The sequence below is a fragment of the Dendropsophus ebraccatus genome, chromosome 7 (genome assembly GCF_027789765.1).
Source record: "Dendropsophus ebraccatus isolate aDenEbr1 chromosome 7, aDenEbr1.pat, whole genome shotgun sequence".
Taxonomy (NCBI): domain Eukaryota; kingdom Metazoa; phylum Chordata; class Amphibia; order Anura; family Hylidae; genus Dendropsophus; species Dendropsophus ebraccatus.
In genome coordinates, this window is record NC_091460.1 from 59,794,657 (window position 1) to 59,820,855 (window position 26,199).

Genomic DNA, 26,199 nt, shown 5'->3' on the forward strand with positions numbered 1-26,199 from the left:
AGCCAGCCATTTAATGGAACGGCCTGCATTTTCCCATGGACGTCTTATACACTACCCAATCATTAGATCTTTTGTTTTGTATATTGTGGCAAAGTACCAAGCCACAAAGACACTTGGAGAATACCTCAGATTACTAGCTCAGGATACAGGAGTTCTGGAAAACAGCTTAAAGATCACGTTGCTCATGACTTCCTAGATTAGAGATTTTTGTCTAGTAAAGGAAAGCAATAAAAAGAAATGACTGCATTATCACAAAGGGGAAAACAAGGACAAGAGCTGCTACCAAAAATAGGGGTGTACCATGAACTGACTTCAGAGGTATTGTATATGCTTAAGTATTTGTATCTGCAACTAACATAATACAAAACATATGTGCAGCAAGATGAACACAGCTTACATGTCAAAAGGTCTTTGCAATATTAAATACAACAGTTACAAAGATGTTCTAAGCAAGAATAAAGTGGTTGCATACTTCTGGCAGCCTCTGCGGTGGTAAATAGACGTCAAGAGAGCCCCGGAAAATGCATCTGGTCATACTGCATTGTGACCATGCTATAGGTATTTAAAGCAGACCTCTCACCAGGAAAACAGGGGTATCAATAAGCCCATGGCTAGATAGGACTACAAATCATGATTCCAGGAATACTGTTTTTATCTCTATGGTCTGTTCCAGCGCCAAGGTATAAGCTTTCTGGTCATTGGTAAATGACAATGACAATCAAAAGCTCAGGGGGTGTTTCACAGCACAGCAAGAGTTGAGGTAAATCCAGTCCATGTCTTTTTAATCACTTTCCCTCAGCCAGTTTGCTTCCATCTACCCCATTTGACTTACAGGCCTTAGATAAAATGGACATGGGTTAGTAGCATCTGGGCTTTTGGAGTGCTGGGGAATACCCCTGGGCTTTTTGAATCTCATGTTATCAAAAAGGCTTATTTATATGCATTTATGTATGCTTTAAAAGAAATATTATGGAGCACTTTACGCACCTTTTTAATTCTACGACATGGACATCGCAGTTTAACTTTCTGGGTACATTGAAGAGTACAGCTTCCTTGGTGACAGATCTCCTTGCACCGATGTCCACAAGGCAGCTTCAGAAACACAAAAGTAAAATGATTAACAAATATAGTAATTTAGTAGCAACACGGTATGGCAAGGGAACAATTTTACACTATTATTTTTATTTGCAGATCTATCACCAGGACAAGCTTACATGAAGGGGTGATATATAGTTGTGCACTGAACAAATATAGTTAAATTGCCGCATTTATACATTCATATTGCAGGACTCAACACATGATTTGCTGCCCTTTGGAGTGCCGTGCTGGAAGTGTCAGACAGGAGTTTCCTGGGTTTACCTGAAAAAAATATATTTTTTGAGGGACCGCCGTCACTCTGTCCTAAGCCAGTGTCAAGAAAGCAGTTCTGAGCAGCAGCATCCACACCTCCTCCCCAACCTGCCTTGACTGAATGACATACAGGGCTTGACTTTCAACACTGAACCCTGTATGACAAACAGTTGAGCCAGGGAGGGGTGCATGATGCAGCTTGGCACCGCCTCCTTGACACTTGAGCACTTAGCATGATCTACAACTGACAAATTCCCCTTTAAAGGGTTCTTATTATAGACTACTCCTAAAGCGTGCAGTGCACAGAACTACTTGAAGCACCATAGACTTGCATTGTAATACACTTACCATGCAAGACTATAGAACTTCCACCAGTTCCATACACCGCTAGCTTTATGAGTGGGGTACAAACCTGCCAGGGTTTTGATATATTTGGCAAACTGTACAATATACAGAGCTGATAAAGGACTATAGGAAGCTGAAATATAAGCAGTATTCTTAATGAAGTAAATGCTTAGATTAGACTCTGCATTATAAAGCTTGTATTCTTAATATGTGACAGCTGAAAAAAAATATTTGACTTACAGGACTCCATACCTTCAATGCAATTTACAATCAATCAAATGTTATACATTCATTTGACTCTTAGTTCTAAAATGAGAGGAAATCCATGCTTTCATAGTCCTGTCCAGATGGAAAAGTAGTCTAGAGGCGATTACATTAATACAGCCTGATATCTATGGTTTACTACGCTTCCTTCCACAGGAAATCTGGCAGCTACCATCAAGTTACACCATGTGAAAAGACTAAGGAAAAGACCTTTCACAATGTAAATGTTTGCAGATCCTGAAATACAGAAGGAGACCTGCTCCATCATGATGGAAAGTCAAAATCTGGTCAGGAGCATGCAAACCACAAAAAGGAAGAAGAAAAAAATAAAATCCTGCAGCCAAGCCAAATAGTTCATGTCTGGAGAGGGGGAACAGTGACATCCCCAGCAAACCGCCATGGAACGTGTGAACACACCAATGCCAATAGATACTTTCCGGAGACGTTACACGTTTTCCCCATGACAATACATTCTACCGTAAGGGATTGTGGTGTAAATATTTACACAGGATCTGAGGTTTAGGACTTCTCTGAATGATTACGCAGTGGGAAGTGTTCTGTTAGACACACAGTAAACCTGTCACTTACAGTCTATAATGATCAGTGACAGTCATGCACACATCTTTCTACAAGGAAAATAATTTAGACTAGAAAATATAGGAGACCATACGGTCCATTTAGTAACACTCCTATATTATTTCCTTAGGATAGATATTTGACGTGTTTAACCCCAGATTACATAATGCCTCTATATGCGACCCAATATACACAGGTCCATATGCATACCTCATACACCAAATTGAAAAGAAAGGGGATTAACCCTCAAACAAAAATGCAGGACCAAATATTTAAAAACTTATTGTTAGCTTTTATTAGAATATATGAATGTATAGAAGAATCTTTTTATAAACAATAGTAAAATCACAGTATAGGAGCTGACACGTTTACAGATCCCCAACAGGCAGGTGGTAGTAAATTATGTTACATAGTAGAAAGATCTTAAAGAATAAGCACTGGGGATGTACACTAATAAAGTGAAAACCAGGAAGTATAACAAATCATACACAGGTCAAGTACCGTTAATACATACTACCCATGGAACATGTCCTTAGTGAAATAACCACTGCACCACTCACAAAGCAAAGACCAGTTCTGCTGATCACACACTTGAAACATCTCAGTATAATGACTTGGGGGGGGGGGGGGGGGGGGGGGGGGGGGATTTAACAAACATGGTGTAAAGTGAAACTGGCTCAGTTGCCCCTAGCAACCAATCAGATTCCACCTTTCATTTTCCAGAGAGTCTGTGAGGAATGAAAAGTGGAATCTGATTGGTTGCTAGGGGCAACTGAGCCAGTTTCACTTTACACCATGTTTGATAAATCTCCCCCTATATGGCTATTTACATGATTATTTAGTTGTTTTATACAGCTTTGTGATTTCTTTAACGTTTTTATATGCTTTTGTACCGCATTCCCTAACCCTCTGTGTTGATCCATTGCACTATAAGGGCCCCGGGCCTTATGCATTTGTATGTTTTATGCTTTTAATGTGTTTATGAGTATTTTACCCTGGAAAGGACAGAAAGACACCTCAGGTTTAAAGTTTAAGATCATCTTTCGTTACTTTTTTTTTTTTATATACAATAAATTGACATATATTAATCAGATTTTGCTTTGTGGACTGGCATGTATACAAAATAGATTTACTTGAGAGCAGGGTTTCTCAACCTGCGGTACGCGGCGCAACGCGGGGAAGGGGGGGGGAAAAATAAAATTTAGTTTTCAGTGCCGGGACACTGCTATCACTCAGCAGTGTCCCGGCACCGATGCCCGCAGCGGCTCCGATCTCCCTCCCAGCTGCAGCAGCTCTGAACACTGGTGATGCTGCTGAGAGGAAGAAGAGTAGTGAGAGCTGTTCCATTTAGCCGGCGACCACGCGATGCGCCGGCAGTGACATCCCCCGGACCCCACTCAGCTCCTGATAGGATCCCGACTCCCCTTCCCTTCCCTCCCGGACCACACTCTGCGGATAGCGGCAGCCAGGGGGATAATGAGCCAGGGGGAGGGCGGGCTGCCGCTATCCGCAGAGTGTGGTCCGGGAGGGAAGGGGAGTCGGGATCCTATCAAGGGCTGAGTGGGGTCCGGGGAATGTCACTGCCAGCGTCAAGGAACTGCTCTCACTACTATGTATCGACCAGTATCAACAGTATCAACCACCCGCGGGTGCTATGGGGCGATTGCGCCTCCAACTAAACCCTCTCTTCTCCCTCCCCCACTCCCTCCTTCACCTACTCTCTCCCCCCTCTCCTCTTCTCTCCCCCCTTCTCTTCTCTCCCCTCTTCTCCTCCTCTCGCCCCCTCCTCTTCTCTCCCCTCCTTCTCCTCCTCTCTCCCCCCCCTTCTCTTCTCTCCCCCCTTCTCCTCCTCTCGCCCCCTCCTCTTCTCTCCCCCCTTCTCCTCTTCTCTCCCCCCTTCTCCTCCTCTTGCCCCCTCCTCTTCTCTTCCCTTTTCTCCTCTTCTCTCCCCCTTCTCTTCTTCTCTCCCCCCTTCTCCTCCTCTCTCTCCCCCCTTCTCCTCCTCTCTCCCCCCTTCTCCTCTTCTTTACTGCTTTTCCTCCTCCTTTCTCCCCCTTCTCCTCTTCTTTACTGCTTTTCCTCCTTTCTCCCCCTTCTCCTCCTCTCTCCCCCCTTCTCCTCCTCTCTCCCCCCCCCTCTCCTCCTCTCTCCTCTTTCTCTTCTCTTCCCCCTTCTCTTTCTTTTCTCTTCCCCCTTCTCCTCTTTCCCCCTTCTCCTCTTCTTTACCCATTCTCCTCTTCTCTCCCCCTTCTCCTCCTTCTCTTTCCACCTTCTCCTCTATCCCCCCTTCTCCTCTTCTCCCCCCTTCTCCTCCTTCTACTCTCCCCCCTTCTCTCCCTCTTTCTCCTCTCTACCCCCTTCTCCTCTTCTCTCCCCTTCTCCTCCTTCTACTCTCCCCCCTCTACTCTCCCCCTTCTCCTCTTCTCCCCCCTTCTCCTCTTCTCTCCCTCCTTTTCCTTTCTTCCCCTTTCTCCTCTTCTTTCCCCACCCTCTCCTCCTTCTCCTCACAAGTGACCCCTCTACTCTTCCCCTTCTTCTCTTCTCTCCTCCTTCTCCTCTTCTCTCCCCCCTCTCCTCTTCTCTCCCCCCTCTCCTCTTCTCTCCCCCCTCTCCTCCCTTCTCCTCTCTCCCCCCTTACCCTCTTCTCTCCCTCCTTTTCCTTTCTCCCCCCCTTCTCCTCTTCTTTCCCCACCCTCTCCTCATTCTCCTCACAAGTGACCCCTGAGATGAAAAAAGATGTCACTTGTGAGTCACTAAATGATGTTTTTTTTTCGTAGAAAGTTATTTAGTAGGGGTGCCCCAAGGTAAAAAGAAATTTCCAAGGGGTGACCCCATCACAGACCTCTCTGTTCAACATTAATCAATAGCAACATCAAATCAACCATCAAAACATCTGGCTACATCGCGAGGTATCTGACTACATGGGGGGGGGGGGGGGGAGGTATCTGGCTACATGGGGAAGGTATCTTTTTTTACATGGGGGAGGTATCTGGCTACATGGGGGAGGTATCTGGCTACATGAAGAGGTTTCTGGTTATATGGGGGAGGAATATGGCTATATGGGGAGGAATCTGGCTACATGGAGAGGTATCTGGCTACATGAGGAGGTATTTGGCTACATGGGGAGGTATCTGGCTACATGGGGAGGTATCTGGCTACATGGGGAGGTATCTGGCTACATGGGGGAGGAATCTGGCTACATGGAGAGATATCTGGCTACATGGAGAGATATCTGGCTACATGGAGAGATATCTGGCTACATGGAGAGATATCTGGCTACAATGGGAGGTATCTGGCTACATGGGGAGGTATCTGACTACATGGGGGGAGGTATCTGGCTACATGGGGAGGTGTCTGACTACATGGGGGGAGGTATCTGGCTACATGGGAGGTATCTGGCTACATGGGGCTGGTATCTGACTACATAACGGAGGTATCTGGCTAAATGAGAAGGTATCTGACTACATGAGGAGGTATCTGACTACATGGGGAGGTATCTGACTACATGGGGAGGTATCTGACTACATGGGGAGGTATCTGACTACATGGGGAGGTATCTGACTACATGGGGAGGTATCTGACTACATGGGGAGGTATCTGACTACATGGGGAGGTATCTGACTACATGGGGAGGTATCTGGCTACATGGGGAGGCATCTGGCTACATGGGGAGGCATCTGACTACATGGGGGGAGGTATCTGGCTACATGGGAGGTATCTGGCTACATGGGGCTGGTATCTGACTACATAACAGAGGTATCTGGCTAAATGAGAAGGTATCTGACTACATGAGGAGGTATCTGACTACATGAGGAGGTATCTGACTACAAGGGGAGGTATCTGGCTACATGGAGGAGGTATCTGGCTACATGAAGAGGTTTCCGGCTACATGGGGGAGGAATCTGACTACATGGGGGAGGAATCTGGCTAAATGGGGAGGTATCTGGCTTCATGGGGAGGTATCTGGCTTCATGGGGAGGTATCTGGCTTCATGGGGAGGTATCTGGCTTCATGCGGAAGTATCTGGCTTCATGCGGAAGTATCTGGCTTCATGGGAAAGGTATTTGGCTTCATGGGAAAGGTATTTGGCTTCATGGGGAGGTATCTGGCTTCATGGGGAGGTATCTGGCTTCATGGGGAGGTATCTGGCTTCATGGGGAGGTATCTGGCTTCATGGGGAGTTATCTGACCACATGGGGAGGTATCTGACTACATGGAGGAGGTATCTGACTACATGGGGGATATATCTGGCTCCATTAGGAGGTATCTGACTACATGGGGGATGTATCTGGCTCCATTAGGAGGTATTTGGATACACGTGGGAGGTATCTGGATACAATGGGGGAGGTATCTGGCTACATGAAGAGGTTTCTGGCTACATGGGGGAGGAATCTGACTACATGGGGAGGAATCTGACTACATGGGGGAGGAATCTGACTACATGGGGGAGGTATCTGGCTACATGGAAGGGTATCTGGCTACATGGAAGGGTATCTGACTACATCTGGCTATCTGGCTCCATTAGGTGGTATCTGGCTACACGTGGGAGGTATCTGGCTACATGAAGAGGTTTCTGGCTACATGGGGGAGGAATCTCACTACATGGGGCAGGTATCTTTACCTACATCGGGAAGTAACTGACTACATGGGGGAGGTATCTGACTTCATGGGGGAAGTATCTGACTACATGGGGGAGGTATCTGACTACATGGGGGAGGTATCTGACTATATGGGGGAGGTATCTGGCTACATGGGGGAGGTATCTGGCTACATGGGGGAGGTATCTGGCTACATGGGGGAGGGTATCTGACTAGATGGGAGGGTATCTGACTACATGGGGAGGTATCTGGCTACATGGAGGAGGTATCTGGCTACATGGGGGGAGGTATGTGGCTACATGGGGGGAGGTATGTGGCTACATGGGGGAGGTATATGGCTATGTTGGAGGTAATATTTGGCTGCAGGGAGACATATCCAGCTCAATGGGACACATCTGGCTAGCGGCAAATCTGGCTCCATGAGAAATACCTGGCTGCAAGAGGCATACCTAGCCAAAAGGGGCATATGTGGCTGCAGGGACATACCTAGCTGAAAGGGGCATATTATTACTTGTCCAAGCTTCTGCCTGCTTCCCTAGCTCCCAACTTATTGACTGCCTGCTGCAGCCACTGATCTGTGACCTGCGAGACTGAGAAGCAGGTGGGAGCATTGTCAGGTAAGTATGAGCTGTAAGGCCAGGCAGCTAATACGTTAAATAGACAGTGGCTACATTCTCGTAATGGAATGAAAATCTGCTGCAAAAATGCAAAACTATGGGCCACAACAGTACAGAGTATTGCAGTGGATTTTGCTGCAAAATGTATGGGTGTATCTTCCCTAGGGCAAAGATTATAATGAATCGTATCCTTGGGGGTACTCGGCTGGAGCTTCTTGTCGCATGGGGGTACTTGGCTTGAAAAGGTTGAGAAACACTGCTTTAGAGGAATGACTATTGTAACTTTTATTAATATGTAACAGTATGTACTATTAGACTATTAGCAGTTCAGTATAGTCTGACCTGCTGACAGATTTACTTTAATGTAAAAAGGCAACAACCAGTGGGTGTCCTCAGTTTTGCAGCAATGGCTTTTGGCATATGAACTGTATGATTTACTGTACTCTTCTTCTCTATGATCAAGTATTTACTGGCAGATCCTATTTTTAAAGTAGCCCCCTGGACATGAACAGTGAAACCAATGATCCCAGTCATAAAATCCTTTTGTCTATTTTTATTGGGTCTTTAGGTTTCCCACTGACATGATCAGAGGTTCTAGAACCCAAGTTTAGTCAGCCTCAGGGGGTCTCGTATTCCTCTATGAGACAGCACTGGTCGGCACATCTTGTATTCCTGTACGAGACAGCACTGGTGAGTGCAGTGTCGTATTCTATTAAATGACACTGGTCGGCATATCTCCACTGGTGAGTGCTGTCTCATATTCTTCTACAGTTTTTTGCTCTACATGATGTCTGAGCTATAGAGACTGAGCACAGATAATGTGATTGAAGCATAACCCTGATTGTTCGCAAGTAGAGATGAGTGAATCTACAGTAAGAACGAAGCAAATCACTTAGTTCCTATAAGCATTCTGCCCATCAGGCTGCGGGCTTTTAAGTCTGCTCCATTCTGTTCTGCTCCTTCCCAGGTGCTGGGAAAAGATGGATTCAGTCCTGGCATACTGGGAGAAATTTCCCAGGACTGGATCCATCTTTTCCCAGCACCTGGAGTGAGCGGCACAGAGTGGAGCAGACTTCAAAGCCTGATGAGCAGAATGCAGATAGGAACAAAAAAGTGATTTGGTTTATTCCTACTGTAGATTCGCTAATCTCTATTTGTTAGTCCTCTGGTAGAAATTGGTGTAGTGCTGACTACTGTCTCTTCTGAACTCATCCTGTCTAAAAGTACTGTTCCCTCTTCCAGATAAAAATGAAGGAAGCTTTAAAGGGGTTGTCCGGCGCTAAAAAATTATTCACAGAATAACACACATTACAAAGTTATACAACTTTGTAATGTATGTTATGTCTGTGAATGGCCCCCTTCCCCGTGTCCCACCACCCCCACCCGTGTACCCGGAAGTGTGGTGCGCTATACATACCTGTCACGTGCCGACCACGGTCTCCAATCCTCAGCAGTGACGTCAGCCAATCGCGGCTGAGCTTCGGATGACGCTGCAGAGGGCGGCCGGCACTCGGGAAGATCCGCTGGCCGCCCGAAGAAGACGTCACTGCTGAGGATCGGAGACCGTGGTCGGCACGTGACAGGTATGTATAGCGCACCACACTTCCGGGTACACGGGTGGGGGTGGTGGGACACGGTGAAGGGGGCCATTCACAGACATAACATACATTACAAAGTTGTATAACTTTGTAATGTGTGTTATTCTGTGAATAATTTTTTAGCGCCGGACAACCCCTTTAAAAGAGAGTGGACAGAGATGCATGTCCTGTTGCTATTGACAAAACTGACAGCTAGAATGTAGTGATGTCAAAACTAACTCTAAACTTGACTGTATACTGGTGCCCAGAGGGAGAAGAGCAAACATTGCCTAAATACAAGCAATTAAAAATTACACCAATTACAATAAATCTTAAATAATATATATAAAAAAAATCATAACTAATAAGGGTTTGTCAACAATAAATAAATGAACCATAAATCAACATGCTGAAAAAGGCTCATATTGCGAGAAGCCTCTCAATCCGTGGAGTAGTGCCCATCTGAGAGCCACATGACTGAAGGTGGGAAATCTATGTTGCCATATGCCATCTTAGTTGAGTTTAATTGAGAGTATTTTACATTTGAAAGAAAAATTGCTCATAGCAGGTGAATGATTCTCCATCATGTTATGGAAAATGCATGGAACGGAATCAGCAGAAAGACAGTACATTTAAAGTGACTCTGTACCCACAATCTGCCCACCCCAAACCAATCTGTCCTGGGGTTCATTCAGCAGGTGATGCAGTTATTGTCCTAAAAAAACAACTTTTAAACTAGCAGCCCTGTGCCCAACGGCCGGGGCCTAAAGTGTCTGTGCATTAGGCTGGCACAACCTCTCTGTCCCTCCTTCCTGCCCTCTTCATCATTAGGGAATGCCCCAGGCATGTATTCTCCTATTCATCACCTGTGTGAGCCCGGCACATGGGCTGGATCGTTAAGGCACCTGTGCAGTGTTCACTGCAGAGGTATAGGAAAATCCTGCCAGTGGCATTCCTAATGATGAAGAGGGTGGGGAGGAGGGACGGAGGGGTGGTGCAAGGTTAGGGCACAGATACTCTAGGCCAGTTTGACACAGGGCTGCAAGTTTAAAAGTTGATTTTTAGGACAATAACTGCATCATCTGCCGAATGGACCCCAGGACAGATCTTGGATTAAAAGAAGCTATCTGAAGGTACAAGTGATTTTGGGGGGTCAGATTGTGGATACAGAGTCGTTTTAATGATGTCGATGGACTGACTCCACAGCTGGGCACGTGCACCAAGTAAAAGGGTTCTCATCCAAAGTGCACAGAACATGCTAGTAAATATCCAACCAATCTGAATACACAGTTAGCTTGGGTCTATACCCAGCGTAATACTGTACCGACTTACAGCATGAGCTGATAATGCTGCTTATAAAGAAGAGATTGGGCCATCAATGCAATTCATTATGTAAGATGGCCTACTGTAGTATACATTAGGGACCCATTCCCTTTATTAAAGTCAATGGGCTGGGCTCATTGCAGGTACATCACAGTATATGTCAGCATATCTTTTTGGCAGCATCCAAACTTAAACTTAAAGGACAACTCCGGCGAAAATTTTTTTTGGCTTATTTAACACACATTACAAAGTTATATAACTTTGTAATGTGGTTAAATACCCGGTCTGGCCCCCTTCCCACACTTTCCGACCCCCGACCCCCCACCCCGGAAGTTAAAGAATATATACATTACCTATTACGGTCGTCACGGTCCTCTTCTCTGGTGTCGAGTGACGTCAGAGCTGGGGGGCGGTCCGGGTCTTCTTCCTCTTCGGCGTCTTCATTGAGAGTGAATGGGAGAGAAAAGGCTGCTGGTGCACATGCGCACCAGCAGCCTTTTCATTGGCTGGAGCGCATCACATGGCTTCCAGCTTGCTCAGCCCTGATTGGCTGAGCTTGCTGGAAGCCATGTGATGCGCTCCAGCCAATGAAAAGGCTGCCGGTGCGCAAGCGCGCTGGCAGCCTTTTCTTTCTCATGGACCCGGAAGCAGGAGACATCGCTGGACAGCGGACGCAGGTGACGGTGAGGCGGACGGCGGGCGAATGGAGTGGCAATCGTCACCGGAGGGATGGTGAGTATGGTGTCTGTGTGTGTCTGCGTTTTTTTTTTTTTTGGGGGGGGGGGGGGGGGTCCCACCGGAGTTGTCCTTTAACCCAGCATAAAAATGCAGAGATTTACAAGCTCTTCAATTCATTAGTAAATGTTATTTTATTGTATACTAGAAAATGTACCCGGCGCTGCCCGGGTATAAAGTGTCAGTGTGTTAATTAGATTTGTTCTAAGGTGCCCAGGAGGTCAAGCTAAAGGTATTGTTTCATCTGAGTTAATCAGTGAAATTAGTGTATACCTGTAGTGCATAGTTGGAGGGGTTCTGTATACCCACAATGTATAGTTTTTAGGGGTCTCGCATATCTGTAGTGCATAGTTGGGGGGGCTGTATACCTATAGTGTATAGTTGGGGGGGTCCTGTATACCTGCAGTGTACAGTTGGTGAAGGTCCTGTATACCTGTACTGTATAGTTCGGGGGTCCTGTATACCTGTACTGTATAGTTCGGGGGTCCTGTATACCTGTAGTATATAGTTGGTGCTGTATACCTGTAATGTATAGTTGGTGGAGGTCTTGTATACCTGTAGTTTATAGTTTGAGGGTCCTGGATACCTGTAGTGTATAATTGGTGGAGGTCTTGTATACCTGTAGTATATAGTTCGGGGGTCCTGTATATATGTAGTGCATAGTTTGAAGGTCCTGTATAACTGTAGTATAGAGTTGGTGGAGGTTCTGTATACCTGTAGTGTATAGTTTGGGGTCCTATATACCTGTAGTATATAGTTGGTGGAGTTCCTGTATACCTGTAGTATATAGCTTTGGGGTCCTGTATACCTGTAGTATAGAGTTGGTGAAGGTGCTGTATACCTGTTGTATATAGTTGGTGGAGTTCCTGTATACCTGTAGGGTATAGTTTTGGGGTCCTGTATACCTGTAGTGTATAGTTTGGGGTCCTGTATACCTGTAGTATATAGTTGGTGGAGGTCCTGTATACCTGAAGTATATAGTTGGTGGAGGTCCTGTATACCTATAGTGTATAGTTTTGGGGTCCTGTATACCTGTAGTGTAAAGTTTGGGGTCCTGTATACCTGTAGTATATAGTTGGTGGAGGTCCCGTGCACCTGTAGTGTATAGTTTTGGGGTCCTGTATACCTGTAGTGTCCTGTATACCTGCAGGGTCATATTTACCATTAGGCACCCATGGTCTGGTGCGTAGGGTAGAACCTTGCAGAGGGGCAGTACCCTCCCGTTCAGACTTGCCAGAAAATCTGGTGTCTTTTCGAGGGGGGTATGGCGGTATTGGTCAGGTCTGGTATAGCGGTGTTATCCAGTCACAGTATGGCGGTATTGGTCAGGTCTGGTATGGCAGTGTTATTTAGTCACAATGTGGCGGTATTGGTCAGGTCTGGTATGGCAGTGTTATCCAGTCATAGTATGGCGGTATTGGTCATGTCTGGTATGGTGGTGTTATCCAGTCACAGTATGGCGGTAATGGTCAGGTCTGGTGTGGCGGTGTTCTCCAGTCACAATGTGGCGGTATTGGTCAGGTCAGGTATAGTGGTATTATCCAGTCACAGTATGGCGGCATTGGTCAGGTGTGGTATGGCAGTGTTATCCACTCATAGTATGGCGGTATTGGTCAGGTCTGGTATGGCAGTGTTATCCAGTCACAGTACGGCGGTATTGGTCAGGTGTGGTATGACAGTGTTATCCAGTTACAGTATGGCGGTATTGGTCAGGTCTGGTATAGCAGTTTTTTCCAGTCATAGTATGGTGGTTTTGGTCAGGTGTGTTATGACAGTGTTATCCAGTCACAGTATGGTAGTATTGGTCAGGTCTGGTGTGGCGGTGTTATCCAGTCATGGTATGGTGGTATTGGTCAGGTCTGGTATAGCGGTGTTATCCAGTCATGGTATGGTGGTATTGGTCAGGTGTGTTATGACAGTGTGTTATGACAGTGTTATCCAGTCACAGTATAGTAGTATTGGTCAGGTCTGGTGTGGTGGTGTTATCCAGTCATGGTATGGTGGTATTGGTCAGGTGTGGTATGGTGGTGTTATCCAGTCACAGTATGGCTGTATTGGTCAGGTGTGGTATGGCAGTGTTATCCAGTCACAGTATTGCGGTATTGGTCATGTCTGGTATGACAGTGTTATCCAGTCACAGTATGGTGGTGTTGGTCAGGTCTGGTGTGGCAGTGTTACTGAGTCACAGTTTGGTATACCTGTAGTGCCCTGTATATACATGTACTGTATAGATGGAGTAGGGGGCCCTGTAGACATGTACTGTATAGATGGAGTAGGGGGTCCTGTATATACATGTACTGTATAGATGGAGTAGGGGGTCCTGTATATACATGTACTGTATAGATGGAGTAGGGGGTCCTGTATATACATGTACTGTATAGATGGAGTAGGGGGTCCTGTATATACATGTACTGTATAGATGGAGTAGGGGGTCCTGTATATATATGTACTGTATAGATGGAGTAGGGGGTCCTGTATATATATGTACTGTATAGATGGAGTAGGGGGCCCTGTATATACATGTACTGTATAGATGTAGTAGGGGGTCCTGTATACATGTACTGTATAGGTGGAGTAGGGGGCCCTGTATATACATGTACTGTATAGATGGAGTAGGGGGTCCTGTATATACATGTACTGTATGGATGGAGTAGGGGGCCCTGTATATACATGTACTGTATAGTTGGAGTAGGGGGTCCTGTATATACATGTACTGTATAGATGGAGTAGGGGGTCCTGTATATACATGTCCTGTATAGATGGAGTAGGGGGTCCTGTATATACATGTACTGTATAGATGGAGTAGGGGGCCCTGTATATACATGTACTGTATAGATGGAGTAGGGGGTCCTGTATATACATGTACTGTATAGATGGAGTAGGGGATCTACCAGTTATTACTGTGGATGTTGTGAGGCAGCTTCCCTAGCAACCATTGCTCCCTGTGAAAATGAAAGCAGTAATCCTATTGGTTGCTAAGGCTCCAACTGCCGTGTCTGCTGCAGCTAATTATATCACCTGTGTTTGCAGTGAGGAGATTTTCCCATTCATCTCTATGGGGCGCTCTTCCCCCTCCCCCTCCCCTCCTGTACATCTGGCGGGGACGGGACCTTCGCTAAAACCTTCCCGGGCACCCTATGTATCTGTGTGCCAAATTTGGGGTCAAACGGTTCAGGCGTTTGGAAGTCTATTTGGGACAGACAGACAGACTTTGATTTTTATGATATAGATGTCAAAAAATCTTTATGTAAAGTAAAAAAACAAAACATAAAAGTATAAAAACTAATATTAAAATGCTTACACAATAACTTTTTGAATACGAGTGGTATCACTCAGAATTCTGGTTCTGGCCTTGTGAAATCACAAAGTTGTCAAAAGTGTTCAGTTAAGAAAATATCTGGATTATCATAAACCAGATTAATGGAATTATAGATCATATCTTTTGACAAACTGTACAGACAACCCATTTACTATGCAGGGAAGCGATCTACAAAAACATTCTTACGTACATTTTAAACACAGAGACCTTGTTCTAATAGAAAAAAATATGTAATATATCTCTGACACAAGCTATGAACAGTTTGTACATACTTCACAAGGCACAATGTGCTCTCTGGCAATTTATGTGAGAACGTCCTCTGTGCTAATCTGTAACCTTAGCAGGTAATGGGTTCCATAACGCGTAGCTACATGTTTCTGCTGACAAGAACCACTAGATGTTTTATAACTACCAGTGGAAGCCATAGACTGGTGATAGATGGTACATCTGGGAGAAGAATACAAGGTCAAAGATTGTGGAGCCTAAGCCCAAAAGTTACACAATCTAAGATATATTAGATATCCACGTGGCTTCCAAATGAAAGTGACCTTTATTCACATTATATGGTAGCGATCTATTGCACCCTATGGGCAGGAAGACGATAATTTCATAGGCCATAGAAACTCAATAGTGCTGGTTCTAACCAGTAGATTTTAGATAGGTGAGGGTCCCACGGTCAATGCATTTCCATTTTATTTCAAAACTATAGACTTTGAATGGAGCAGAAGGATACATGCTTGACTACTGCTCCCTACAAACTCCTCCTATCTATGGTCTAAAGGACCCCATACATTTTATACTATAGGGTGTGTAGAGCAGAGATGAAATGGGGGTTGGGCGTGATGGAAAAAAAAAATGCCTGCCTGACCCCTTTGTTCTGGGAGACATAAGCTGCAGCCAGACCTCTGGCTGTGGCTTACCCCTTCCCTCCCCATAGAGAAATCAGGAACACTTGGCCGTGCCAGACATTCCTGTGTTTAGGGAGAAAAGAACAGAAGACATAACTGACGTCTGAACAATCGTCAATTATTGAAGGTGTATGGGGGCCAATACACCTAGGGTAAACAATGGGCTAATTTCCCCTGTTTTGACAATGTGTGTGAGTCCCAGTAGTCAGCCCCCACCAATCTAGCACTTGCCACTTATTTAGTGGACAGGTAAGAAGTGCTTTAGAGACTGTAATATTCCTACCTGTTGAAATCAATGTAGAAATAAAACTATAAGGGTAGGTTCACAAAGACAAAAAGAAGCAAAATGATATTGATGCAGATTAAGAATGACACACTCCATTCATGGCTCATGTATTCAAAATAAGAATATGGTCATGTAATAAGTTGCTGAGTATGTCGCAGTTCACTAGGTTACTAAGATCCTTAAAGGAGAAGTCCAGCAACATTTTTTATTGAATTATTGTATTGCCCCCCAAAAGTTATACAAATCACCAATATACACTTATTATGGGAAATGCTTATAAAGTGTTTTTTTCCCTGCACTTACTACTGCATCAAGGCTTCACTTCCTGGATAACATGGTGATGTCACGACCCGACTCCTAGAGCTGTGCAGGCTGTGGCTGCTGGAGAGGATGATGGCAGGGGGACACTGATGGACACAGGGCACTGGAGCATCCCTCTGCCGTCATCCTCTCCAGCAGCCACTTTTGGGGGACAATACAATACTTTAATAAAAAATTTCATCTGACTTCGCCTTTAATAGAATAAAAAAGTACCTAAAGTATTGTTACCTAGGGTGCTGTATTTTGTACCCTTACATTTGTGTGAAAAAGAAAAGTAAAGAGATACATATGAAAAAAAACAAACAAACATATCATTGTTTTCATACAAGATTTACCATAACATTTGGTTGCCTAGAATAAAAATAAACCACTGATTCACCGTGACTAATATCATTATAGACTGAAAGTCTTCATCTCTGTTTAGTATGTGTATTCCAGGCAAGAGGCAATAAAAAGAGGCCTGTAATAGCCCAGTACTGAGTGATCTAACAGGCACACCAGTTCCAGTTTCCTTCAGATGAAAACCATATATGAGCACATGATCACGAATGTCGGCTTCACTAACATATGCAGTCAATGGAGGTAGTCTTTGTTGTGCAAACAGACTGCCAGACTCACCAGTCACTTCCCGCCAACAAGAGATCCACATTTATTTCACAATATTAACTAAAAAAGGGTCAACCAGGTACAGACAATCTGCTCCATATGTTCATTCCCATAAGTCACACAATTCAACACCAACAGACTACTGAATACAATGGTACTCATTCATTTAGCATTATTAGTGCATCTAACAGATTCTTAAAAGTATTCTATGGATGATTCATCATTTGTATAGGCCATGAAAATAGAATCAATATCCTAGTATCACCAATCAGTTGATTAAAAGAGTTCTGTGGCCTCCTCCAGGTTTTTGCCGGCCCTCGGGCGACAGAGCCTCAGCGGGTACCTCATCCATGCCACAACGTGCAGAGGACGTGGTGGCCATGGGCCAGGCTGCCTGTGGCACCGGCTTTGGAGGTCCACAAGGGGATTAGGCAAGTCCTGGGTGGCGGCAGCGAGTGGCAATGGACAGCCTTACTTTCGGGGGGCACCCTAGTTTAGAGTAGGGGGACAGACAGACACTGACTGACTCACTCACTGACACACTCAGACACTAACACACAGCTCAGTCTTCTCCCTCTTACTCTTTGTCAGGCTGCTCTCCACACTGTAAGGTTGAGGACCTTCGGGTCATGTGATCAGGTCCTTCACCCTTTTCTCTCTCTGTGCAAGTCCTGCTCCATCTCCTGTGTCTTCTGATGTTCAGCGCTCACTCTGCACTACAGTGAGTTAGCTGAACATTAGAACATCGGGCCCCTTTCCCTCTCTGTTCCCTGACCCTGTCGTACGTTTTTTAGTGGCTGTGTCTGGTACTGCAGCTCTCAGTAGCTCAGTCCTACTGAGACCAATTTCTAGTATCAGAGACAGATACCACAAAATGTACTACTGTACACAAACAATGAAGATCCTGCAGAGTTCACAAAACCATTGCAGCCCCTTCCATCAAATGAATGGCAAAGGTGCCAGGAGTTAGTCCCTGACTAATGTAATATCGTTTGCCTATTCTAAGGATAGGCCTTCAGTATTGAAGTCCTAGAATATCCCTTTGAAGGGTAGAGGGGAACCCCACAAAATAAGCCCATAGGGCTCCATCCATCACTTCTGAAAGAGAACCTGGCAACAAGTGTTCAATTTGCCTATAGTACCTGCAGAGGGGAAATGGTGTATTACACAGCACTCATTTAAAACAAAAGGGGCTGAACATGTGATATAAAGGTGTGCTGAGTACTCCATGAAGAAAAAGATCATCTACTACTCTATAAACTTAAAATTTAAAGGGGATGTCTTATTACTAAACCATATTATGACATTTTAAGTGGCCTAATAAAAGGCTCTTTCTGATCAGAATAACTGTCTAATTGCTAAAAATTCAAATATATAGAAAAAAGAGTACCTGTCATTACAAATAACTTTTAACACGTCATCAGGCATATGAAAAGTTATTGATTCCACTGGGTCTCACTGCCCAGACCTGCTGTGATCAGGAGATCTAGCTGGGGTGTGAACACGACTAGGAAGTACATGTCATTGCTGCAGCCCTCTCTCCCCGGCTAGATCTCCTGATCAATAACTTTTGACACGCCTAATGACATGTCAAAAGTTTTTAATGACAGGGACTCTTTAACAAGTGAATACTTCAAAGTGTCATGTAACTACCAGGATGAAGAAGCATGTATCCGATCCTTGGTACAATCTGCAGGGACTTTGTAGCAGAAAATTTTCCAAAACAGATGAAATAAAGTTTGAAAACCAATAAAAAAAAAAAAACTTATTTCAGCTCAAGTGTTGATTATCTACTTTGCTGTAGTTTAAAAGATTATCATTATGATTTTCTGCCCAGCTTTTCTAAAACATAGTGCCTCTGGCTGCTTATATTGTCCTTCAATAAACCCCACAATGTTATCTAAGCATACAGTTCCCAATACGTCAGCTGAAAAAGAAGCAAAGATAATGGCTGTATAATTGCCTGCCAGTGCTCCGAATCCTTTCTAGTGAATTAGTACAAGATCTGACTTAAGCTAATCCGATGGCACTAAACTTTTTTTTTCTCTTTTTCTTATTGATTTCCTGAAAATAGCTCAAGTAAAGCAGGAAGGTTAGCTGGCACATGACTGCAAAAATAGCCGTCTCATCTAAGCAGAACAAAAAAAACTTTTTAGTTTACTTAGAGACTAATTAGGTCAAGAGAAGTCAAAGTCTATGAGAAACCCCTTTAGTGCTGGCCAGCTACATGAGAAGATTTATTCCTATGGTTTAATCCACAATATGAGTACTAGAATAAGTTTCTCAATGCTACGAAATATTGTAAAAGTCCTCTATAACTGGTTTTGGATGATTGATTTTGTGTTGCGTTCTGCAGGAACAATCTCCACTTATTTTCTTGTTCAAAGAAAGCGGCTCCAGTCATCTGTTGGATGAGTGGAAGATGTTATTCATTCACATGACCTGTCCCATGGGTTGAAGGACTGTTAATAATAAGTAGTAGTATACCTTAATATGCTAGAGGCTATTAATGCCTAGTTCATCCTAAGAGGTACATACCATGACTCTAGGGTACTCACACTGTCCTCATGTGCTTTTTATAGGTACGGCACAGTACGATCATAGCCCTAAGGTACTGTAAAGTCATTCATTGGAGTATAGGAGTTATGATCTAAGCAACATAGGAGACCTTTTGTTGTTTACGTTGTAGCCATTCCCATCTTTGTTAGCCTATAATCCCATTAAATTTAAAGGGAACCATTCACCCCGTGGCCCCCGGCAGAAACTGACATACAGTGACATAAAGGTCAATATACTTACCACATCGCTCCGGGTCCCGTCCCGAAGCCCGTTGTTAACACGGAGAAATCGACGATTCTTCTTCTCGCGCCCATTATGGTAATGAGCGCCGCCGGGTCCGAAATCCAGCCTTCTCCCCGCCTCCGACACTTGATTGACGCCAGGTCCTCTTCCTCCTCGTCTTCTTTCTTCTCGCCGGATCCCGCGCAGGCGCCGTGACAGTCGTTTTCGGCGCATGCGCAGTTCACAATTGAAGCCGCTCCGCAGCTTCACTGTTTACTGCGCATGCACCGATTGGCTCGAACACGTATCCTGTTTACCGCGCAGGTGCAGAAGAGGTGACGAGACCATCGCAGCGGCGCCTGCGCGGGAATTCGGCAGAAGACTGAAGACTGAAGACGTCAATCAAGTTCCAGGAGGCGTGGATGGGCGGCGGCGAGAAGAGGACATCATGAATAAGTTGGACTCGTCCGTCGTTTCCTATGGACGTTGGACTCATCTCAGCTCATTACCATAATGGGCGGGAGAAGAAGAATCGGCGATTTCTCCGTGTCAACAACGGGATCCGGGACGGGACCGGGAGCGATGTGGTAAGTATATTGACCTTTATGTCACTGTATGTCAGTTTCTGCCGGGGGCCACGGGGTGAATGGTTCCCTTTAAAAAAGGGGAAAAGTTTAGATATCTGAATTTCTCTGAATAGTCAAAACAGATATGAATGCTAGGCTTGGTGGGTGGCCAAACTGACTCAATACTAATCACAGAAAAGTGGGTCAAACCTGACTATCTTATGAGCATGAGGGTCTCCCAACAAATGATTCTGGAGGATGGATGAGTCTCAACATCCAATCCTTTTGTTTCATCTGGAAATAAGTTTTTACCACCTCTGAAATCAAATGGGAACTAGGCTGAGCTCGGGACATATGCATGGGAGAATCCTAAAGGGCCCCATTACAAGGGACGATTATCGTGCAAAAAATCATTAAATCATTCGAGTTTAAACGATATTCACTTCATGTGAATGATTGAAAAATTATTTGTCGTCAATTGCATTTTTTCGGCTGAACATAAAATCATCGTTAATCGTTTTCTGTAATTCCACATTTGTTCACTAATCGTTCAGTGTGAATTCCACATTGTTCCTTCATTTGCTGGGATTAGATGGAGTAAACTATCGTAGTAACAATAGTAACTAATGAACTATTGTTCTGTGTAATATAGTGAATTTTTTCAGGTAGCTCACGTTTGGAATCATTAAAAATCGCTTCATCTCATAGGACCCTAGGGAATAGACCGTCAAAGCATTGTGCAGGCAGCCATTGTACAGTGGATGTACAGGAATCTTTAGTGACAACAAGCAATTTAATCTCATTTCTGGCCAGTCACTAAACACAGTGATTTGGAAATAAAAAGAAAAAAGTAATTTCAAAATTCATGGCAACTGGACTGGGTTAGCACTGGTATGTTCTTTAATAGTGTAACTGAGTGGTGGGGTGTCGAGTCCCCGCAGTTGGCAGCAGTGGATGTAGATGAAACCTTGACAGGCGCTGGCCGACAGTAGATATGGGACAAAGTCCAAAGCACTACTACTACTTACTACTAAAAACACATTTATTTGTGTTAAATGTGTTTTTAAATAAATAGACAAATAAACGCGTTTTTAGTACTACCTGCTTTGGACTTTGTTCCATATCTACTGTCGGCCAGCGCCTGTCAAGGTTTCATCTACATCCACCGCTGCCAACTGCGGGGACTCGACACCCCACCACTCTGCATTTCCTGTTGGGACCCAGTGGCCTAGGATCCCAGCAACCTAGAAACCTGTGCCTGCTCCGACCTCCATCATTCTCTTCACTGAGAGCATTTTCAGATGTTGTGCTCTGAGTACATCATCATAAGGTGAGCAAATCCAATTGCCTTTGTTTTCACCACCTTTCTCCCAGATTTCACCCTATGGCACCTGCATATCTCCTTTAGCTTTCAATTAATAGTGTAACTGGAATTTTTATTTAAGAGTCCAAATAATGGGTCTTTGGGACTGATATAAGGGTTATTCTGCCCTAATTGGCCAATGGATTGGGGATGTGAGGGTTATGTAAAGGGTGAAGGATTACAGCTATAAAAGGTTTGTGCTTTTCATAATTTCTGTTTCAGTGATGTGTCAGTGTAACCAACTGCAGTCCACTAAGGGGACAAATCTATGGGCAACATGATTCTCCGAAGTCTAAGAAAGTGTCAACTCTATAGGATAGGAGTTAGGCTTAGGGTCATCCACAGTAGCCTAGGGCTCATTGTTGGTTGATCTGGTAACTATATTTACTTCTACTGCACTGTCCAAATGTAGAACGAACATAGTCTTGGATTCCAAACATGTTACTACAACAGCAAATATTCTCCTATTGAGGTACATTCGTTGCAGATGTCTTTTCACACTGGGAAAATCAAAGTGGAAACATCCCTTCCTTCTTACAGAAAAGTAAAACATGGCAGGCTTTGGGACTTCTTCAGCCAACTCTTACCTCTTTTGGGCACTGATTTTTGCATGACGTCAACATATTCTTTTCTTCCTCTTCGGCCAAAGTCAGCTTTCTAAAACATAGGAAAACTTATTAAAACTATTACTGCAAATCGTATCAGAGAAGGCGAACAAAACACTGGCACACAAAGGTTCTTCACACTGCTGTAATGTTTAATAACATCATCCTACAAATGATTAGAAAGCGAGAAAGCATAAGAACCCACCTAACAACAAGAATCATCTTAGGAAGTGTTTTGTTATTCTAAAAGGGGGGGTTACTTTAATAAATTTAATTTTTAATATAAATTTGTATATGTTTTCACATAAATACTCTATCACTAACGACCTCAGCACTATACTCTACTAACGTCAAGAGTTATTCACATTTTGATCAAAGTGTATAAACCACGTATGCACACAACGCCAAGGTTCCTGATACGTGTGGGTACCTAACTAAAAAATGGATAGAATGGATGGAATTGATTGGATAGATACCTGTCCTTTGTTTTTCCCTTGTCATTACATAGACTTATAGGGCCACTTAATATGGTGGTTTCCCTATAGGAGCCACACCTTGGCTGGGCCCTTCCCGGAGGGATATCTGGCTCCACGGGCTCTTTTTTGCAGAACCAAAAAAAATAGCGCAGACCCCCCACAGTGACCACCACTACAACAACAACAACAGTGGAGGGGGAGCGACTCAGTCTCCCAGCAGTCCCAATGCTGCCAGACACAGCCCCCCTGGGCTCTGGGCCACACTACCCCCAGACACCGCCCCGCCTCAGAAATGGCCGTTGCATAGGGCCCCAACACAGGAAAAAAGCAGAATGGGAAAAAAGGACCTAGTATATGTATACTAATTTAAACACCTGGTTGGGGGAGGCGTGCTAGACCAAGGCATTGGAATTGGCATAGTATTGGAATCATATGACCCTTCCATCTACACAGTAACTGAAATACATTAACATTTATTCTGTTTAGCCTGATACTTTGTTATCCTCCATGGACCGGTGACCTCTTTTTGTTCCCTTATTACCCGCTTTTTCTATTTATTTTCCAGTTATATTTAATATTAAGACTGTGCATACCTGCATTCGATGTAAAGACTGCTTATTTTGCAGTGACACTTCGTCCTGATCATCTGAACGCATCTTGGACAGTCCCCAGGATGACATGGTAGATTGCAGCGATGAGGACACCCTGGTGGTCGAGGTTTGGAGCATTCTTCTTCACACATAAAGCACTCTGGTCCACACTAGACGGCATAAAGCAGTAACAGTGTAAAAGCTGCACTAGTAAACCACACATAGGATATGTTTATACAGTTCTGGTCTGGCATTTCTGACTTTTGGCTAGGATGGGCCCAAGAAATTACTTCCAATGTTACCTACTAAAACCAGAAGATCTGCCAAGCAACCATTAAATATAGAATACCAATGTAAGCATCTATGAGAATGTGAGTCAGAATGCTAGATCTATGAAATTGATATAATTAGATAAATATATGGGGAAAAAAAAGAAAAAAAAAATGAAAAAATAATTATATATATATATATATATATATATATATATATGGAAAATATTATAAAAATGCAAAACATATTTGCCTGTAACTGCACAGAAACCAATCACCCATAACTCCACTGTAGAATAATATACATAGTATGACATAGTGTAGCAATTCCCATTAGTTTGTTAGTTTTTTGCCACTTTCCTTTCCTATTTGGTCTGATAACATTTTACACTTGAAATATTATACACCAATTCTAACCTTTTCTTTGTTGCCATTATCTTCAGTGACTTTATGACATTCTCTCAGACAAGTGTGATTGCCACAAGGGAGAAGCCGTCCACATGGTCTTTTGCAAGAGAAAGGGCCAGATGCATGACAGGGTAAGGGACCCACCTGTGGGATAACAACTAACTGGGTTAGTTACAAGTCTTTCAGACATTGTATTATATATATACACATTATATAACCCTTGCTAGAGCAAAATGGAGACTTTATAGGACAGACACACTTTTATTGTAGCACATTGAATATTGTGTGTATTCATCATGCTATAGGACTTGGGTGGTCCATGTATGATTAAGGGGCCTATTCCATGGAGCGATAACCGGCTGAATCGGAGCGATAATTAGCTGAATCGGAGCGATAATTAGCCGAATTGGAGCGATAATTAGCCGAATCGGCCCGATTCGGCCGATCATCGCTCCGTGGAATAAAGAGAACGATCAGCCAATGATCGTGTCATTGGCTGATCGTTCATTTAGGTTCGGACCTAAAATCATCGTTCGCCACCAGCGCATCACTACGGTGGAATAGCGGTGCGCGGCAGCGACCGACGATTTCAGCAGCATCATACATTACCTGTCCGGGCTGCAGGTCTTCTCCTTCTTCCTCCCGGTCCAACGCTGCAGCAGCTTCAGAGCGGGGCTGTCTGAACTGACAGACCGCTCAGCCAATCACTGGCCGTAACCAACGCGGCCAGTGATTGGCTGAGCGGTCTGTCAGTTCAGACAGGCTGCTCCAAAGCTGCTGTGGCGCGGGACCAGGAGGAAGGAGAAGAACTGCAGCCCGGACAGGTAATGTATGAAACAAGGGCTGCAAGGACATCGGTAACGATGTCCCTGCAGCCCTTGCTTAACGATCATCGGGCCGTGGAATAGGCCCAGTAAACGAGCGCCGATCAAGCAGATCGGCGCTCGTTTACATTGTTGATCGGGCCCTGCTCGGCCTGTGGAATAGGACCCTTAGACTCCAGGTAATAGAATACAATAGATGATGTTGTACTATCATGTTTGGCCTCTCTGTGCAAAATAGTTTTAGTGTTCTTGCTGATATAGATAGAGATGCTGTTGCTGTTGGAGACATGGCTGCTCAGGTGATTCCCAATGGGGATGTTGTTTTGGATGGGCCACTGAGGGCAAAAGTAAAGGTTAGTAAGGAGAGTAGGCATCTTCTTGTTGGTGACTCGATTGTTAGAGGTGTTGTTATAGGACAGGAGGAGGATGTGTTTAGAGAGGTGAGATGTCTTCCAGGTGCTACTGTCAGCAGGGATAGGGGATGGATTGTGAACATTGTGAAGGCTGCTAGTACAGATAGCAAGGTTGATCTGATGGTTCATCTTGGAACCAATGACTTGTCCCAAGGAGATGTGGATTTGGTTAAAAAGGAATTCCAAACTTTTAGCCTGGAGCTGAGCGAGATAAAGTGAGGACTATGATAACATGCTGATGGATGAAATTACTAAAATGTCATTAAAGGGGGACATTGTAGTTATGGGTGACTTCAACATGCCAGATGTAGATTGGAATATTCCTTCTGCACTTACATGTAAAAGCAAGAATATAATAGAGACAGGGGCATCTCTAAGACAGCTTGTGAAGTCACCAACCAGAGGGAACATTCTAGATTTAATATTTACTAATGAGGATTGGGTGTCTGAAGTTAGAGTGAAAGAAAATCTAGGTTCCAGTGACCACCAGTGTCTATGGTTTGACGTACAAACTGACTGCGTCCAATCCCATACTACAACAAGAGTACTGGATTTTAGGAAGACAGATTTTAAGAAAATGGGGGAGTATTTAGATAAAGAATTAAGAGGGTGGGATAAAACATCGGGAGCGAGCACTCAGTGGGCAGAATTAAAAAATGCCATAATAAAGGCAACTAGAATACATGAGCGAGAAGTTAGCAAAAGTAAAAGGAAGAGGAACCCATTATGGTTTACTAGAGAGGTTAAGGCCATTGTAAAGGGAAAAAAGGCAGCGTATAGGAAGTATAAGGAGACTGGGAATGAAGCTGACAGAGATGTATAAAAGTAAACAGGAGGAGGCAAAGCAGATTATAAATGCTGCTAAAGCCTCAAAAGAAGAAGAAATGGCAAAATCTGTTACTGTGGGGAATAAAACCTTCTTCAGATATATAAGTGACAGGAAGAAGAAGAAGAAGAATGGCTGCAGCATTACTAAAATAAGTAATGGGGAGAATACGTTTATTGATGGAGATAAGGCGGTCGCTGACTATTTGAATAGTTACTTCTGCTCAGTGTTTTCAGAAGGAGGCCTTCACAAT

The 26,199-nt window shown here is 44.2% G+C and overlaps 1 protein-coding gene across 3 annotated transcripts in view; it reads right to left on the reverse strand.

Moving 5' to 3' along the window:
* Positions 1–26,199, reverse strand: part of NFXL1 (nuclear transcription factor, X-box binding like 1) — a 75,757-nt gene that overhangs the window by 9,886 nt on the left and 39,672 nt on the right. For 2 of the 3 annotated variants that reach the window (XM_069977588.1, XM_069977587.1), the window contains exons 17-20: positions 23,893–24,027; positions 23,210–23,376; positions 22,123–22,192; positions 988–1,092 (exon numbers count right to left, since the gene is read on the reverse strand). In XM_069977588.1, the coding sequence (XP_069833689.1) occupies positions 988–1,092; positions 22,123–22,192; positions 23,210–23,376; positions 23,893–24,027 (477 nt within the window). Of the gene's footprint in view, positions 1–124; positions 212–987; positions 1,093–22,122; positions 22,193–23,209; positions 23,377–23,892; positions 24,028–26,199 lie in introns of all 3 variants that reach the window. The other variant, XM_069977590.1, reaches the window with a different exon arrangement.